Below are 16082 nucleotides of genomic sequence, written 5' to 3' on the forward strand. Positions count from 1 at the left end.
TTAAATGGGCTAGGAAGCATGGTTCGGTCGTTTTTCCTGTCAATGATGTGGATTTTTCTTTATATTTTAGTGTCTTTAACACAAAATTGTAATTCTCCGTCATACTGTGGGTGAGGCAAATTTTATGGTATAAAATGGGCTAAATGAATGTAGCAGAAATTTAAATAATATAATCTGTGGTCATCCTTTTTAAGTGAAATTTTAGTCAGGGAGGCTGCTCATAGAATTCTGGGACATCGTGTTTCTAGGAGAGAACCTGTTTACTCCGGAAATACTTTTTAAGTTGGTTCATGTTTTTGGTAATACTGATGTAATTTATTTAATCTTAGAAATATAAAAAATGTGTCTTTTAGCTTACGCTGGTTTTCTAAGATTTTCTGAACTGATAAATATTAAAGCGTTCTGATATTCTTTTTAAGACTGATCATATTGCATTGTTTATTGATCACAGTAAAACAGACATTTATCGAGATGGAAGTTGGTGTTTAATAGACAAAGACTGGAAAATGTAACTTGTCCTGTTAACATTTTATTGCGTTATTTAGCTATGGCAAACATTGATGAAAACTCAAACGATTTTATATTTCGTTCTGTTACTTTTTTCAAGAGTTCTAATTTTTATAAATTAAGAGGTACTTCTCCATTGTCTTACACTATCTAGAGCTCGTGAACTTATTTTAGATATGTTTGAGCATATCGGTTTGGACAAATCCAAATTTGGATTGCATAGTCTAAGATCAGGTGGCGCTTCAGCTGCTGCCAATGCTGGAGTATCAGATAGACTATTCAAACGTCATGGACGCTGGAAAAGTGAAAAGGGTAAGGACTCTTATGTTAAGGATGAAATTGATAAACGACTTTTAGTTAGTAAATGTTTAGGATTGTAATTTTCGGTTTTTCAATTGTTTGAGTAATACTAGTTTTTATAGTTTTTATTGTTAATTTTTGCCCCATTTGCCCGTTCTTTGTTAATTCGATCATAAATGCAATGTGAATGACTGATTCTACATATGTGTTTGTGTTATATTTTCTTAGTTTCTGTAGACTAAGGGATAAATGATTTATTTCCGTTTGAGCGAAACGGATTAGGAAATAAATGTATTTATCCTTGTTTCTACACGTTGTTATTTGCACGAAATTTACGTGCTGTGTTGATATATAAGTAAGCGGTTCGATAAAGTTAATCACTCGAGGTCTTCACATTGCATTGCATAGTCAATCACGTTTACAAGTTTGATCCCCCCGCCCGATCATATTCATGTAAGAAACATTTTTTAGATTAGTTAGATTGATAATAGTTATGTATGTACTGAATATTTAGAGTCAAACGATTATGTGTTATGTTTCGATATATTATATTTATGTTTAAATATAAAATGTTAAATAGAATAAATGCAATGTGAATGACTGATCCTACATATGTGTTTGTGTTATATTTTATTAAGTTTTTGTAGACTAAGGGATAAATGATTTATTTCCGTTTGAGCGAAAGCGAATTAGGAAATAATTTGAAAAAGATTTGGGAAATACACTGCTCATATCAGGAAAAGAAAAAGAGTACAGAAAAGAAAAGCAAAAAATAAAGAACATATGTGATTTGGCTGCATACAATTCATACACCCTTAAGTTAGATATCGATAAAAGTCAACGGTAGAATGTTATATCTACGAAAGCCCGGTAGAATTCCCTATTTCATTTAAATGAATTCCCGATTTCAACTTCACGAATTCATGAAGGTGAATTTGTAAATTCGTGAAGTTGAAATCGTGAATTCGTGAAGTTGAAATCGTGAATTCATGAAGTTAAAATCGTGAATTCATGAAGTTGAAATCGGGAATTCATGAAGCTGAAATCGTGAATTCGTGAATTCCGTATGTTGAAAACGGGAATTCAGGAAGTTCAAAATTGTGAATTCATGAAGATGAAATGGAGAGTTCAAGAAGTTGAAATGGCCCTATCGGTCTTTCGTATATATCTGATAAATGTTCCTGAGAATTGTCATCCAGTCGTAGTTTTTTTTCTCTAAGCTGGAGTCACTCTACAGTCAAGAATCTTATAAGATATCTATATTGAGAGCAAATTTAAACTTTCAAAGGATTACAACTTTAATTTCCCACGGGATAATTTGCAATCTTGAAATAATACTTTCAGTGAAAAGCATTTATTTCGTACCACTAATATTTCTTTATTACTTATCCATATGGGTAAGTTTGCAATGATCCCTAACGTGTGTAATAAGAATAACATTGAAATAAAATAGAGAAAGGCTAAATTGGGGATTACTTTCGGAGTAATTTATCATTAATTTCATTCATAAACATTTTAAATGAACAGATCGATAAAAAAGACTGCAGTAGAGGAGGAAGCATGTAATTGCCAATTCAGATTGCTTAGTATGTTCCTCTGTCTCTGCTTTGAATATATTTGATTACAATTTGAATAAAGTAGTATTAATGTTTTGTTGTTTTACAATAAAATTTTATCTTTATTTAATCTCGTCATGGACCATTTTTCTGTAATCATCAAGCTATCTAATGCTTTATGGAAAGATAATGTGCTCCAACTATTTAAGGCAAACCACATATAAGGTGTGCAACCCTTTTATATATGAAAAAACAAACAAACACTTTCCACTCTTGATTTTATATTGCGGCCCAAGTGTAAAATTATCGCTTCTTTTTTTTGGTCGTTGTAGGCAATTGTGTTGTTGCTATACCCTTCTAAGCCAGTGTGTACTTTCGATATGGTTGTCAGGTTTAAGCTGCATACCATGAATTTCTCATTGCCTTGCTGATCATTGCAATCATTAAACTATTGTATTTATTAACAAGATATATATTTTATTATCTGTAACCATAAAAACTCTATAATTTCGTTTCGGCGTTTTTCATTTTAAACACTGCAGTAACAGTTAGCGTTTGCGCGTTTCTAATTCCTAGTAACCGTGCGTTCCAAAGGTAGTGTATCTCATTGATCTAAAATTTTTGTTGCAAACACATGGACTATGTTTGTATGTCTGGTGATATAAAAAGTTCAGAAATATACGTGTAGTGTGTTTCACGTGACGCGTTAGCTAAAGAAATGTATCAGTAAAACAAAACTAGTTATTTAAAAGTCATAATCAATATAACTACATCTTTGTAAAGATGTGTTCGATAGAATATTGTTTCTATGTTTAAGAAATGCGATTTAGTTTCAACAAAAGGTGTACAAATGACCGACAGTTACCCGAGAGCTAGATATTACCGTCTGTACCAACAGCCGGTGTTTGGTTCTTTTTCTTGCCTATTACATGCCAATTATTTTCGGAACAGAAATTTTGAAAACTGATACCATTTAAACACTTTTTTTTTATACTAGCGTAAAAAAACAATTCATTCATAAAAGGATAAAAAGGTTCCTAAAAGGGGCATTTTAAAAAAGGGGCCGGGGAAGCCCCAAAAGAAAAACGACTTTCTTAAATTTGGGGGGGGGGGGGAAACAGAGTTTTCTAGACCGGGTAACGGAGATAAATTTTCGGGGGCAAGAATGTTTAATCTATTACCTTTAAGTTATCAGAAAGTAAATGTAAAGACAATGTTTGCAATATTATTCTACAAGTCTTTTAGACCTTAACGATGTTTCACTTGACAAAGATATAAACACCATTTTACTATTATCACATCCGTTAACATGTAGCGAGCAGGACAGCTTGATGCAGGTAGAATTTACTATATAAATGGCAGTTTTAAACCGGGTTACCAAGAAATGTTCTTCTTTTTAATGCCTTTTTTAAGAGACATAATTTTCTGTGATATATTGTGCAGCAATCGACTGTGGGATAAAAAAACTCAAGCGCACAACTATTCTAACCGCAACCAACGGGTATGTGTTTATAATAATTTAAGTCATTATTTCCAAAATAAAACGTTGCGACGCTTTTAAGTTAAAGCATGATTAACATTGCAAACACTTTACTTTTTGATGATTTAATGTCGGACAAGACATGTATTAGTAAACTAGCTTCATATAAATGTACGAGCCATCTTTTGATGACAATTCATTTCATAAACGACAAAACTACAATGTGTGGAATAGTAGCTTTAAAACAAAACTAGAACAGTGAAAACTGCAAACCCGTTTTGAATGAGTATGTTTATGAGATATCACTGAAAGTACAAGATTTCAATGAAAATCAATAGCACCAGTTAAAACCTCCAATTATCAACAATAACCATTTATTATTGTTATATATGTATTTTTCTGTATCATGAGTAACAAACATGATTTGTATGACCCTCAGTCAAAGATGACCACGCATATTTTGTCCTCACTTGTATCTTACGACACTAACTCTCCAGAGCATATATTTTAGACGTGATTTTATTTAATGACAATATTGTGAAAGATAATGAATTATATGTAATAACACAACAGAAGTACACTCTGTAAAATCAATGTTTCTTGGGACAGGAATGCATTACCTGATTCAATTTAAGGCACATTATGCCTAAGATATAAATATTTTTCTCCTTCTTTAGAAAGTGCATACATGAGTTTTTATGTTGAGATAATGTTTTAAGAGCTTGTTAGATGCTTATAGAGGAAGACAACGTGGCGTTGACTGTGAGATTATTTGTCATAAAAGTTTCAGAATGTAAATAAAGTAGTATTTTGACTTTTACTCACTATTAATACACATATTGCCACAATGCAGCATAGGTAAAAGATGATTCACGTAAATTGTGAACAAGTAACATTTTGGAACCAATAACAGAACAACAATAACAAGCTTTAAGGCATAAAACAAAGAAGCATTTCTTAGGATAAATAGGCCTTTATGGAAGAAAATAAAATGGCTATTACAGCATAAGAAAGGCATTTAAGTGTTTTGACAATAAATGGGTTGGTTTATACAGAATTGATTTTAGTTCAATTGTGTAGGAAGCTTGAAGCTTATAGACACACTTTCGAATCCGTTCCTGGATCCAACCAGTACTGAGCAATGAGTGTAAAGTTTCTTGCTCAACAACGATTTGCACCTGACAGGGTTAGGGTAAGGTAAATGGGTTGACAATATATTTAAGTTTTGTCTAGTTATGCCTATGGTATTTATGATTTATATTATAGCAAAATAAATAAAGTAACTTTTAGAACCTAAAACTTGTGTTATACGCTGTTGTAGAAGTGTTTGTTTTGTGTTATCATATTTGTGTATTGGTGTTACTAATATATTATCATCAAGGATACCTATTGGAAATCAGTCATTTGACTACCATGGGCAATCATAAATTTATACAGTGATGACGAGCTATTTTTATCTATTTCACAATGAATCGAACATTCTATTATATATAAAAAGATGTTGATAATCTGTGTTTATTCAGAAATTATTGCTTTAACTATGTAAAGTTACAAAATGTATATTCATATTGTTAAATTTCTACATTTTAGTGAGATATAGCTTAAAAACTATGTTCTTCATAGTTTCTTCATTGTTAAACTTTGATATTTTTCTCCTGATCTTCTAATATATGTTAAATTGGAGCTTTCACGAACATTTTGTTGATCAACAGCAATTCTACAGTTGGTTCTAAAATACCTTACGTAATGCATGTACTTATAATAATTTGTATAATTGCGATGAATAACACAAATTATTAGGAATAATAATCCGAAGGACCAGCAAAATAGAGAGAAAAAATTGATTTCGAATAATTGATAATTATAATGAACATGAAAAAAGATGACATCAAAAACAATCATCAATATTCTGATTAAAGGAACAATAGTAAACTAAGAACCAAAATGCAACGATAAAACACAGAGCAATTCCTTACTCAGATTCGAAAAGTGTTTCGGATTCGCAATCCATTGGTTTTAAATCTACGAAACAATTAGTCGAAAATATACTGTAAACAAATACAGCTACTTTTATGTGTGACACTTTTCTGACATAACTAAGTTGAGGGACACGTTATTGTACACGTTCGTGATTGATAATAATAAAACAGTGTTCATGACAAAAACCTATTACTGAGTGTTAAACTCAAACTCGTATACTTCGATATATGATAACATGATGTTAAGCTGAAAATGATTTGACATTTTCTCATTGATTATATTCCATTGAAGTCAATCCAGTCAAATAAATCATGCTCTAGAGATTTTGTTAAAATATATATCTTCATAGACGAAGATTTTATTGTTGATAGACGGGAAAATAGTCGACAAAATTTGCAAATCTAAAAGCCATTTGTGTGATGTTAAGTGTTTTAATGTCTTGTAAAAAACTATTACCGAAACATATATAGAATTTGTTGACAGTATTTTCCTTATACGTAAGCCGCATGGGTTCACTTATACGTAAACAGTATAAAAAAGGTAACCGGTTATCGCTGACTTTTGTGTTAGTTTGACTGACATAAAGATTAATGTGCTCGGTTTAAAACTGTGATAATACAAACAGTGATCCTATCAGTACAGTAAAATATCCTGTTAATTGCGGGATTAACGCACAAATAGATTCAAAAGAAGCCTGGGCAAAATAGTAGCAGGAGGCTGTAATTTATTTTTTAATTAAAGTTTCGATGTTTTATATATCAGTATACCGTTTTGTTGCATTCCTCATTTTTTTTGTTATACAATGTTGTTGGAATTGTCTTTACTTACTTCGTCTAATTCTATCAATGTTTTTCAGCATAACATATTTTGCAATCATTTCATAATAAACCTCTTCAATAGAATTTATGTAATTTACTGCGATAAGTTATTTGTGCTAAAATTAATTCTTGTTATCACCTTATAACCAGAGATCCAACGGGAACAATGTACCAGACATTCTTGTAGGTGTATTGTTGCCTATACTACAGCCAATCACTACACTTAAACAAAAAATCTACAGACGCGTGTATGTAATATTAGTATGATTTATTAAATCTCCTGCCTAAACACTGTTTATTGATTTCTTTCCCTATCTTTATAAACTAAAACATGAATACACATGCATATACAAGCGTTACACTTTACAGCTTTCAATTTGATGGACATTTTATAACATACAACGATATTGTCGCGAAATTTCGCAAAATTTCTCGCAGCAGAAAGTTAGTTAAAATTAAGTCCAAAAGCATTGCATTAAATGTTTCATTCATATAAGTACTTTGCTTTCTTTTTCTTTTGTTGTTGTAGTTTGTTTGTATGTTTTGGTTATTCTTTTTTTGCTTATAGATTATAAACAGATCGTAACTAGTTAGCACAATAAGAACAATGTCTACATACAAAAACATAATGTAAGTGTTACGCTTCCCTTTAAAAAAACAACAAACAAACAAAAACTCATTAACAATACAAATCTAAGATGCCAGCGTCCAAATACTGATTTAATTGGCGTCCGCGCCGAAGCGCGTCGCCTTTTATGTAATGAAATCAGATTTTGTGAAAGGGCGACAGCAACTTCTCGAGCCTTTTATAGTTGTTCATAATAAAAGCCGATCATTCCGATCGGTATGAGGGTGCTTGATTATTTATTAGTCGCGATATGTACAATGAATAGCGAACTGGAGAATTTCGCAATGCAAACATTTTCAAATTAAATAACCTTTTCCGTCAATAAATCGCGCTCTTCAAGGTATTTTTATTTATCATTTGTAGTACACAGTGGATTAAATTATGGTATGTTATTCCGAAAGCTGTAAATAGAATGATGAGTTGATGACCTAAATATTCCGAAAATATATTTATAGAGGGATGTACTCCTGTCGGTAATTCCCGGTCTCTCCTGGTCTATTTTGACGACCGGCGAATAGTACCACACGTTTATTGTCCGGTCTCTCCCGGTTTTGGAGTAGATGTTTGATATCGTTACAGAACAAATATTTTACAGATAAATAAGCTTTTTTTCAAAATGAATGTTTGTCACTTAGTTTGGTTACAATAATTAATAAACACAGATCAACTCTCAAAATTATTGCTTATTATTATACATAAACAAACAATTCGAAAAAAAAAACCAACAACACAAATCGCGTGTTTTATTTTATCTATATGAGATAAAACAATAAATATGAACAATAATTGATAAAAAATGTACATTTTTATGGCATTAATATGACATTATCAACTTTGAAACATTTTATTTAATTTGTTATTCGTGTTTAGTAAAGATGCCGAGGAATTATTCAAAGTTACAAATCAGATTTTATGAATTATTCAATTGATTGATAATTTAAGAAATGATAAAGAAAAATACAAATGTACATTTATATGGTTTAAGAATAAACAATAGTATATATTGAAAGATTAACCATAATTTACTGACTTTTCCAGTTAAGTTTTGACTTATAATCGTCGGTCATTATGACAATTAAATTCTTAAAATAATAGTAAACGTAAAAACTCAGTATTAAAATAGTGCATAAAACACAAAAAAGAAAAGAAAACAATATTCATAAAATCTGTATTTTTTTTATTAAAAAAGATATTACAATTAGTGTATAATAAACATTTATGCTCAACATGGTAATATAACCAATGTCATATTGTTACTATAAGTGTGAACAGATACCTTAAGAGGGGGTCTTCGCTAATAGCGATAACATAATAAGGTACAATTACACAAGTGTGGTGTTGATCATGCGTTACTCATATGGATTATAAATGATTGTATACATGTATATCCGTTGCTATTAATAATCACGATCATAAAGAAATAACAAGTAATATTCTAATTTCTAGCATACCAATCAAATTTATAAATAATGAACAATGTCTTTCGTTCGTTCATTCATAAGTGATATACAATTCTGGTAAAAACCAATGAACCATTGAACAGTTTATCATCAAATATCTACTAGTTCATCTGCACCTGCTGTATTTCTTGCTTGGACGCCCTTTGATGCTTTGCATCAATGCTTTTCTTGTGTAGTCTTTATATAGATCCTATGTTCCCATGCTCATTATGTCCCTAAATCTGTGAATGCATAATCATTGGTGGCCAGGGAGATAAAAATTTAGTGAAAAGAATTTTATTATGACCATAACATATATCGTTGAAAATATTATAAATAATATAGCATATTATCAAAATACGATCATTAGATACTAAAACTACTGTGCAAGCATCTGTTGTAAGAATCCAGACTGACAGTACTAGTATTGTCATAATTTGCCGAATTACAAACTTACTAGGCTTCTTGTTCAAAAGAAACTTTTACATTAATTAGCCCGACAAATACATTTGATTAAACGAATAATGGCGACATTGGCCAAATACATAACTGTTAAAACAGTTTTCTAATAACTACATCCGGTGTTCTAATAAATGCATGCCCATTAAAGATGAAATTAATTTTGTGAATAATATTAGCGATCATTATGTTCCATGCAACATGCAATGAAAAGTACATGGAAAGTGATGTTTGGTGTTAGCATTGTAAAACAACATCATTATATTTTTTTATTTAAAGAACAGGTACATTTACTGCACATCAATTATTTCTAAAGTCAGGGTATTTTCATGTAAAAAGGAACAACATAAATCAAATGAAATCCAAAATAAAAAAAAGAAAACACAAATAAGATTATTCATTGTTCTATTTACATGTATAATTATATTGCCTTCTGTTCTAAAGTTTTGTAAGATTTACGGGACCAGCATCTAACAAGATTACGTTTGTAAACGAAATTATCCAATATCATATTCTAAAAGCAATGAGCATTATACATTGCTTTAAAAAATCAAGCTCTGTTAATCATTATACATTTGCATACAAGTGCGTTCACCTATAATATTGAATTCACTACTTTAAATTATAACGAAATAGACCACATCGGTGTTAACATTATTAATTTGTGGTGATTTTATGTAACTTAGTACATATTAAAAATTAAGCTAGCGTTATGTCAAACAACATGTATATCTTTGTTTCAACTATACACCGAAGAGACTGTTTAATCACTTCGCCAATTTATATTGTTAGTACACTTATTTTTTATCTAGTTTTAAGTTGACCTTTTTCCTATTTGAATGAATTTTTTTTCGTTTTGAAGATTTCTCCCTTCTTTCATTCTTACATTCTCGCATAACGGTTTATAGTATATATTGTATCCGGTGACAACCGAAACCGAAAGTTCGGCGGATAAAGGTTTGAAGTTAATCCCCTGAATTAGACCACCTCTGTGTATTAAAAAAATGGAATTCACCTTATTTATACTTTTTTGGTTAAGACCCATGATCTTTTTCAGGAAACTGTCGTAATGCGCAAGGGGTCAAAAACATATTCACTTAAATGCAATTATAATGGACCAAATTTATTATGCTTCTGGCATTTTTAAACATTACGTAGTTCTTAATCTCACCGATCCTTGAAGTTTAAAATACGTCACGTTATAGCCGTTGTTAAATATTCACACTCCAACAAAATATGTTTTTACAAACAAATTTTTTTTCAGGCACATACAATTTTAACAGACTTTCGGGTCCTTGTTTTCAGAGATCTATATCACTAATACGTACCTATACCGATTTTTTTCTTATTTGAATGTAAACATCATGTATAAGGTGAATGAAAAAAAGATTAACCATGTTTTGTGTTAACATCTACCACATGAAAATACTTCAAAATCGTGAGTTTAGTGGTGTTGAGTATATGATGTCGACCATATCCAGGGGCTTTCTATATTTGATCCAAGTATGTACAGAAAACGCGATTTAAGCGTTAAAATCAAGCATAAACTACTCCCCCGCACACAAAACTAATTTTAAATTACAACTAAACTTAATTTATCAGTGTTATCAGTGATACTTTGGATTTGAATTCAATCTGAGATACACATAGCTATCATACGTTTACCTGTCTTCGATTTTAAAATTTGTGCTGGATGTTTATGCATTGTAGTCGTATAAATAAATTTAAATGTTCCATCATATAAACCCTTCTATTTAAACTTTTTCGCTAAAGTGAAAAAAGCATAAGCGTTGGAATATTAAAACATATTAGTATGGCTAGTACTTTTTACACTTTGTTTCTTGCAATCTGCATTTAACTTAATAAACTTAGGTGATCGAAGTCGAGCGTATACAGAATTGAGATATATATCATGTATGCATATTGTATTGCAGATACAAAACTTACCAGTTATCATTTACTGAAACAAGAAAATTAAGATTTTTTAAGCTTGGCTTTTATGTCTTTATGTCACATAGACAGAGGTAATGCATTATGACGACATTTAAGAAATATTGGTGTAGGAATACATGTGTCCATTCGTGCACCCTATTTAAACCACCGACATTATGTGAGGTAGCTGACTAGCGTCCACACATGACAAAATCCTGAGCGGCAAGTGTTTTAAAGGTGACGACATTGTCGACTGGGCTACGGTGGCCTGGCATGCATGAAATTCAGTATGTAAAACCAAATTACATAATATTTATGATAAAGTTAAAAAATTTCCTTTGAAAAGTGGAATTAAATTGATATTTACGTTTCATATTTACATTACAGAATATCAGCATATTAATAGAATCGATTTCTTAAAATGGAAGTAGCTGGCAAAAGGTTGGACAATGACACAGAGTCTGCAGAAGGCGAGTCTAGTTTATGTGTATCATGTGAAGTTGAAAATGTGAAAACTCTAGCATGTGGAGCATGCCGGGAATGCAATGAGAAAATATGTACCACGTGCTTCCGGTTTCACCTTAGGGGCAAACTATGTAGAAATCACGTGTTTCTTTCGCTTCAGGAGTTTTCTTCACTCCCATTATGTAGTGGATTAGAAGATGTGACCAGATGTGCAAAGCACGACAGTGAAATCATCAAATTTTATTGCCGATCACATGATATCGTTGGGTGTGGAGATTGCATAGTACTAGGACATACCTCATGCAAACCAGAATATATCAATGATTTGGCGAAATCCTTCAAAGATGGAGACACATACACAAGCATTGCGAAAAGACTTGAAGATCTTGAAAAGCAGAAAACAGATTGTGAACACGAAATTGATAAGGCTACATACGAATGCGAAAACATGAATGAAAACGCATTGAAAGGACTCCGTGACTTCAGAACTGAGATAAATGAATGTTTGGATGAAGCAGAGGCTAAGCTGTTATCAGAAATGAAGAAACTAAGAAAGGAAAACACAGAAACGAAGACAAAGATTGAGGCTCTATTACAGTCGTTTACGTCAGAGCTTCAGAAAGTGAAACAGATGCTTGACACACAGCTGTATCGAGATAATGCATTATTCATCAATGCAGTTAATTGCAGGTCCAAACTAGCTGATATAAAAAAGATGCACTCCTCAAAACACATGGCTTTAAAAGGGTTCAAGTTTGTTCGTAATGATCAAATGTCATCGCTTCTGAAATCTGAACGGCCTGTAGGAAGTCTGCAGTTTTGTCAGATCGAATGTAGGACAAAAGGTAAGCATTCTTAGTTAAAGGCATGAAATTTCTTAACGGTTAAAGACAGTTTTCGTACAACTCTTTCATAGAATCTTAGAACATGTAAAAAGAAATAGCCTTAGCAAATTTATTCTACGGAAAGATTTTTATTCTGTGTATATGTCTATATAATAGCTGTCGCAAATGTCTTTATAATGTAAAATACAGAATTTAGTAAAAGTTCATATCAATATTTACTTTAAAGGATCATACTTGGGTTTCATATAGACATACAGCAGAATGAAAACAATCATAGGTTTAAAAAAATCTTTACACGATTTAAATATATGATAACACGCCAATTGAGGTCACTGACTTCATTTTCGTGTTATCTGCCCTTGGATTTGAAAATGTTGCTTATTTCAAGGGCAGAGAATACATGATCATTGTTAGTGCTAGCTTCTTTTTTCATACATTTCATGAAGCTGACTTTCTATCGAGAGATTATGTAAATTAAATAAAAAAAGTAATTTGTATATAATATCTTCTTTTTTAAAGCTTTACCAATTCCTTTAAAATGGCTCTTTAAGAGGTTTTCCAGTTTCCGAACTTAAATTAAATGGTACAGAAATGCTAAATGGTATTTACTTAACATTTGTATTATAACTAAGTAAAAAATAAAATACTGAAACTGATAGTAAAGATATGATTTAAAGAATAATGTATTATGAGACATTTGCACCTTACATAACATAAAAACCCTATTCTTCAAGGGCAAATCGCTCGATAGTGAGGTCAGTGACCCCATAATGTTTTTCGCTTAAAATGTTTCTGTTATTAATTTAATTTTATTCTATTATGTAGTTTTCATTCTGCTGTATGTCTATATGTAAACTTATCATACGCCACTAAATTGCTATATTTATTTTTTGTTATTGACTTTAAATGTTTTTTTTTTATTTGAGAAATGAATTTTGAACAAATTGATCATATATATAGTGTATACATTTTACTAAACTAACTGATAAGGTGTGTCTAAAGTCCATGTGAATTAATGTTTCTAGTGTGGGAGCGAGAGGTTTCTTTATTTTATGTTCTTTTAAAATTAGATTCTTTAAATGATTTACAAAGTGAAAGCGGGCATTGTGTATCTGTCATATAGCTGCAGTAGGCTTAACCAAAACTTTTTCTTGCTTTATTGATACAGATATACCATTTTATTACATGCTTTTCGGTGGTTTATAGAAATATATCAGTGAAATAAAAATGGTAATTTCGCTGTTTTAAACAGTGAAATTATCAATTTGATAATTTCACTGTTTTGAATTTAAGCCCCTTATGTTGTTTCAGTGAAATACCAGCGTGCACAGTACTGGGAACCAACTTTATGACGTGACGTCATAAAATGACGTCACGTTGTATTATTATTTGGCGCGCTTTTCATTCAGTATTAGGTTTAATGTCTTTTTAAAACGTTTCTTTGCATATAATAAAAAGAAAATTTGTTTAGTTTAGTGTAAGATCGAAATATATTTCACCTTGTGAACACCAAAAATTCATATTTCACTCGTGGCTGCGCCACTCGTGAAATATACCTTTTGGTGCTCACTCGGTGAAATATATTCCGATCTTACACTGAACTAAACAAATATCCTCTATTTATTACATGCTTTTCGGTGGTTTATAGAAATATATCAGTGATATAAAACTGGTAATTTCACTGTTTGAAACAGTGAAATTACCACTTTGATAATTTCACTGTTTTGAATTTAAGCCCCTTACGTTGTTTCAGTAAAATACCAGCGTGCACAGTACTGGGTACCAACTTAATGACGTGACGTCGTAAATGACGTCACATTGTATTATTATTTGGCGCGCTTTTCATTCAGTATTAGGTTTAATGTCTTTTTAAAACATTTCTTTGCATATAATAAAAAGAAAATTTGTTTAATTTAGTGTAAGATCGAAATATATTTCACCTTGTGAACACCAAAAATTCACATTTCACTCGTGGCTGCGCCACTCGTGAAATATACCTTTTGGTGCTCACTCGGTGAAATATATTCCGATCTTACACTGAACTAAACAAATATCCTCTATATATTTCTTCTACGATTGATAATAATTATTAAATACATGTTTTCTGCGCAAGCGCAAGTGTCGATTCGACGTCAATGTTTTTACGTTAACTAATGTACAGGTGTATTTACAACCTTACAGAAACAGTCAAACAGAAGTGTTTTGTTGGTGCTCGTGTCCGTTGTCCTGCAATAGGACAGGTAAATATTTTATTTTTGAAATACATATGCGAATAGAACAGGTAATAAAAGAAGCTTGTTAAGTAATAATTTAATAAGTGTACAAAAATTCTTGAAAAGAATGTTTTACAATTTTAGATCTACATAAAACATTATGTTTTAATTCAATTTAAATTTGTGGTCACCCGTATACTGTTACGCCTTATGTCGGCAGTACTTGCATTTGGTTATGCTGACAAAAGAGATTTTTTGTTTTCAGACTGTTGTTTTGTTTTACAGTACACACAAAATAAACGGCTCTGTTATAACTTTGATCCATCTAGAACATTTTTTTTTATTTTCAGTGTGGTACAGTACTAGGAACTATAATAGATGTTACAAACGATACTGTTTCAATACAATGGGATGGCTTTGGCTTTGCGATATCATACAACATCACAGATGACATTACCTTTGAAATTATTTAAAGATATGTTATGGTCATCTTTGGCTAAAATACTTTTATTTGAGAAATTTTTGTAATCTCATAAATTCTTATGAGTATGTCTGCTTTGAATAACTGAATGGATAAATTAGTTTGGGAAGATACATTTCCTATTTTTTGTCAGTTAAATGTGGTCTTTTCTTATAACAACTGCCATTTATTTAATGACACCATGTTATTATACTGTGATTACCTGTTTTAACTATGTGTGTATTCAAAAGATGTTTATAGAGACTGTATGGTAATTATCATTTTTTAATTAAATATCAAATTTTGAGCGGACTATATCTGTAAAGCTGCATTTTCTTAACTTCATAAAAGAGAAATATAATTTCTGCAATTTGTAAATAAAATGGGTTTCCAGCCTACTCTAGCTCTTATTTTAGTGACCAGAATATCACAATGTGTTTAATAAAAGTTAACGGCTGCAACTTCCTTGTGAAGAAATTTATGTAACAATTTCTGTTTGCATGCGAAATCAACAGAAAATTTAAAAAGGTTGCTTAAATATCAGCTGAGCAAACATTTTTCTTATTTAACATATTTCAGCTTCATATCTTCCTTCTTTCGTTGATAACTGTGAACAGCAATACATGTGACGTAAAGCTATTATGGTAAAGGTTTGTTTGCACATTCGGATTAGATAGGAAATTTATGCTGCATTAGCCGTGTATTGCATAACAACAATTGCTTTTTGGTACCGACACTATAGAGGGGGGATTTATAATATCCTTGTCCTTCCGTCCATCCGTTCTCATTTAGTGTCGCACGGAGCTCAAAAAGTATTTGACCTAGCGTCATGAAACTTTACAGGAATGTTGCTCAGCACGTGTAGTTTAGCACCTGGGTATTTTCGTGTAGATTTATCTAGTTTCTGTAGAGTCATTGCCCTTGACTTAGTAAATATTTGCAATTTTCAACTTGTGTCGCACGTAGCTCAAAAAGTTATTGACCTTGATTCATGAAACTT

General features: G+C 31.3%; 1 protein-coding gene across 1 annotated transcript; it reads left to right on the forward strand.

Annotated features, from left to right (window-relative positions):
• The first annotated feature begins 10817 nt into the window (after nucleotides 1–10817).
• LOC132751143 (E3 ubiquitin-protein ligase TRIM33-like) lies at nucleotides 10818–15470 on the forward strand. The gene is made up of 3 exons (XM_060741265.1): nucleotides 10818–12409; nucleotides 14591–14649; nucleotides 14973–15470. Exons 1-3 carry the CDS (start codon nucleotides 11521–11523, stop codon nucleotides 15093–15095), a joined length of 1071 nt encoding a protein of 356 aa, XP_060597248.1. The 5' UTR covers nucleotides 10818–11520; the 3' UTR covers nucleotides 15096–15470.
• Nucleotides 15471–16082: the final 612 nt, after the last annotated feature.

This window comes from Ruditapes philippinarum, unplaced genomic scaffold, assembly GCF_026571515.1.
Source record: "Ruditapes philippinarum isolate M1 unplaced genomic scaffold, ASM2657151v2 ctg4883_1_1_1_1, whole genome shotgun sequence".
In the NCBI taxonomy this organism is placed as follows: domain Eukaryota; kingdom Metazoa; phylum Mollusca; class Bivalvia; order Venerida; family Veneridae; genus Ruditapes; species Ruditapes philippinarum.